Source organism: Colobus angolensis, unplaced genomic scaffold (genome assembly GCF_000951035.1).
Source record: "Colobus angolensis palliatus isolate OR3802 unplaced genomic scaffold, Cang.pa_1.0 Scaffold174, whole genome shotgun sequence".
Lineage (NCBI taxonomy): Eukaryota > Metazoa > Chordata > Mammalia > Primates > Cercopithecidae > Colobus > Colobus angolensis.
In genome coordinates, this window is record NW_012114866.1 from 241,964 (window position 1) to 246,399 (window position 4,436).

Below are 4,436 nucleotides of genomic sequence, written 5' to 3' on the forward strand. Positions count from 1 at the left end.
TGGTAAAGTAAATTCTTGGTAGAGCAAATTTTCCCTCAAGAATTCTAATTTCTATTATTTACATGTATCTGTACTTTTTTTGCTATTTTTGCAGTTGATTTAACTCTGCAGCCTGAAAGAGTCAATAGTCGTATCTTCCTGTATGGAGATTTGAGAAGCATGAATGTTGGATGTGACCCTCAAGATGATCCCCACATCACTGCAAAATCTGAACGTTTTCTTGTATGGGGTGCTCAGACTTTCACATCTGGCAAATATTATTGGGAGGTTCATTTGGGGGACTCTTGGAATTGGGCTTTTGGTGTCTGTAACAATTATTGGAAAGAGAAGAGACAGAATGATAAGATAGATGGAGAGGAGGGACTCTTTCTTCTTGGATGTGTTAAGGAGGATGCTCATGGCAGTCTCTTTGCCACCTCCCCACTTGCGGTGCAATATGTTCCAAGACCTACCAGTCGAGTAGGATTATTCCTGGATTGTGAAGGTAGAACCATGAGCTTTGTTGATGTTGATCAAAGTTCCCTTATATACACCATCCCTAATTGCTCCTTCTCACCTCCTCTCAGGCCTGTCTTTTGCTGTAGTCACTTCTGATCAGAGACGAGTCAGAAGTGTGTCTATATGCTGTGGGAACCCATTTATCACAGAAAGTCCTCTTTTTGCACCTCATCAAACAGGACAAATAAGTTATATTTAATGTCTTTAGTTGCGTTCTAATGTCATCAAACCTCATTTATAGTGTTTCTATTAAATATGATGAAAAGATTAAAACCATGTGTATTGGTTCTTTGTTTAATCATTTTTGGAAAATCACTACCCATGATGTACGGAATAGAATATATTCTCTGGTTTTTCATTACTTGTGAATGTCACAAAGTGAAATAATAGATGACAGAGTTGTCTAAATAAAGTTAAAATCAAGGGAACAAAGTAGGGATCTTGGGCTTCGTGAAAAAACTTGGAGTCTTTAAAAGACTCAATGGTAACCTGACAATATTTTCTGTCTCTTCATCTAACAGTATTATACTTATCCATGTGTTTTATTGATGAATCTATACTTTGAGGTCATCTTATTTGAACTCCTATGCTCTGCTTATCTTTGTAAATTTCACCTTATATACAAATACTCATGCTTTATTAGAGTGTTTTTCTACAGTGAAATTTACAAGGTGATCAGGACAATGCTGGATCAATTAAATATTCAAATGGACATAACTGAATACTGACCTCTACCTCAAACCATACACAGTTCATTTCCACATGGATTCACATTCTGAAGGTGAAGGGAACACAATAAAATATTCTCACAGAGAAAGATTTCCTAACCAAGACAAAAATGTAACAATTAAGAAGGAAAATTTAGTTAGTTTATATCAAAACTGATGGCATCTGTGTTTCAAAATATACCATCCAAGAATTAAAATGCAAACAAAGAGTGGAGAAAAATATTTAACCCAACATATATGCAATAAAATACAATACATGTGATTAATGAATGTAATCAATAAAAGAAAATGAACCCAATATAAAATTGGGAAAATATTTGAACAGGCACTTCATAAAATTGGAGGCATAAATAACTGGACAAATATGAAAAAGGGATTACTTGTATTAGTCCTCAGAATAATAAAAATTAATCCATAAGTTGAACTACAGGCCTCCATAAAAATTAGCAAAATTTAAAGACACATGATATTGTGTGTTGTGAAAGACAAAGAATCAGTGAAAGCTATTCATGGCTGGAGGGATGTAAACTGAAATACTTTTTGGCAAATTGACTATGAGCATTCCTTATGGGCTAGATTCTAACTCTAAAATAGCTTCCATAGGTTGCCTATGCGTATTTCAAGATAAACACAGTGTTGATCATTGCATCAATTTTTATAGTAGCTCCAAATTGGAGACAAAATAAATACTAATCAACAGTAGAATTGCTAAATAAATTGTGATCTCTTCATAAAAAAGAATTCTGTAAAACACAGATAAGATGAAAATGCAACAAATTAATGAATCTCTATGAGAAGTTTAAGAAGAAGAATTGAAACACACAAATGTTATATTATAGATAAATATATTTAGATAAATTGTGAACTCCATTAATTGATACTAGAAGTTAGAATATTGAATAATATTTTGGGAGGTAATTGTTAGGAAACTTAAAAATTAACCAGGATGAGATACAGGAATCATTTCAATCAAAGAGAAAAACTAAGTATTTTTCAGGCAGAAGAAAATTATATACATACATAAAATATTTTAATGTGTAAAATAAGCTTGAAATAAATGAATTTGATGTTATGCCTAATTTTTCAAATGCGTATATATATATATACACACACACACACAATTTAATTTATGGTAAGTTAACATCAACATTAAGACATAAACCTTTTTTTATTATTATACTTTAAGTTCTGGGGACACGTGCAGAACGTTCAGGTTTGTTACATAGGTATACACGTGCCATGGTGGTTTGCTGCACCCATCAACCCATCATCTACATTAGGTATTTATCCCGGTGATATCCCTCCCCAGGGCCTGTCCCCCACCCCCCAACAGGCCCTGGTGTGTGATGTTCCCCTCGCTGTGTACATGTGTTCTCAGTGTTCAACTCCCACTTATGAGTGAGAACATGCAGTGTTTGGTTTTCTATTCTTGTGTTAGCTTCCTGAGAATAATGGTTTCCAGCTTCGTCCATGTCCCTGCAAAGGACATGAACTCATCCTTTTTTATGGCTGCATAGTATTCCACAGTGTATATGTGCCACATACATTTGTTTTACAGCCTGTGAAGAGATTCACAGAATATCACATTTTAAGACCTGTATTTACCTCTCCATCTCTCCCGTGTGACACTGCCCAGACCAGTGCCTTGAGAACTTTCGCAGCAGGGAAAGCGGCTTAAAGAAGCGTGCCTGGGAGACCATGTGGCCCTGCCTGGCTGGGTCCTCAGCTGACAGAGGTGAGGGTAGGGATCATGGGGACTTGGTAATGCTGTGAATTATGTATGTGTGGCAGGAAGGTGCCACAATGCCAAGGCCCCACGTCTTCGAAATTCCATGAGGTCCGCATGAGGTTGAACTAAACAACAAGGGCTGTCCTCAAGGGAAAAATAAAAGAAACACCACATAATGGACTCTTTGGAACTGAGTCTGGAAGAGAGGGCTGCCTGGTCCACTCCGGGAGAATTTGCCTAGAAGAAGTTTGCTTCCCATTGCATTCTCTTTGCTTCTTCTAAACATCACCTCCTCCCCATTCCTGTAATTTGCATCATTCTGGGCTCCTTACTCTTGCTGCATCCTTGTTTACATTTTAAGGATGCCTGGATTCGATTTACTTAGGAGCACATAAGGCTTAATTTTGTATTTCTGTAATCATTTATTACATTCCCCCATTTTATCAAATGACTCGTTTTTCTCATGTATATTTTTAATATGTTAAAAATTTTGTATTCAGTTTATCTAAAACTCCCTGCTTAAAATGAGTTTAATTCTAGCAAGCTATACACGCTTATCTCTGCATTGTTTTATAATTTGATGATAAATGTTTTCCCCCAATATATGACTGTATGGATACTTTTTAAAAAGATACAATAAAACCCGATCTCTCTGTCTCACTTGATCAAGTGGCTGAAGGAGTCAATCCCTCCATCAAATAGAAATATCCGGCATCACTTAACCTAATTAATAACAACATCCAGTGTGCAAGTGCTCCCACAATAAGAAGAAAAGACCAAACAGCCAAAAAGGAGAGAATCCCATGATTTCTGTGTAAACTCCTACAGATATCATCAGTATTTATTGCTAGAAACAGTATTTTAAATAAAAGGTTTTCAGGCAAGTGTATTAAAACTGCCTTGGATACAAGGGGCCCTTTCACTTGTAAAACTTAGCAAATCGGATAACGATTAAAAATACAAAATTACACAGAAAATACTCTTCAATAAATTGACTTTTTTTTTTTTTCCTTAAATTGAGACAGAGTTTGCCTCTTGTTGCCCAGGCCGCAATGTAATGGCGTGATATTGGCTCACTGCCACCTCTTCCTCCGGGTACAAGCGACTCTCCTGACTCGGCCTCCCCAGTAGCTGGGATTACACGCATGTGCCACCATGCTCAGCTAATTTTGTACTTTTAGTAGAGATGCGGTTTCTCCATTTTGGTCAGGCTAGTCTCAAACTCCCAACCTCAGGTCATCCGCCAGCCTCGGCCTCCCAGAGGCCTGGGATTACAGGCGTGAGCCACAGCGCCTGTCCTAATGAATTGATTAAAAAAAAAAAAAAATGTTTAGGCAACATGCCCACTGGGTGTACTGATTCGTAGGGTGGCTGGTGTCAGGCAAATCGATGTGGCTCCCCCAGCCCCTTCCTGGGAGCATCCTAGAGACAGCGTGGAAACGCACGCGGCCCGGTGGTCCTGGGAGCGGTCATGGTGCCCA

The 4,436-nt window shown here is 37.7% G+C and overlaps 1 protein-coding gene across 1 annotated transcript in view; it reads left to right on the forward strand.

The window, feature by feature from the left end:
• Nucleotides 1-594, forward strand: part of LOC105509290 (tripartite motif-containing protein 51-like) — a 102,077-nt gene extending 101,483 nt beyond the window's left edge. Inside the window, exon 7 of the mRNA XM_011938457.1 lies at nt 95-594. Within this exon, the coding sequence (XP_011793847.1) occupies nt 95-594 (500 nt within the window). The remainder of the gene's footprint in view (nt 1-94) is intronic.
• Nucleotides 595-4,436: the final 3,842 nt, after the last annotated feature.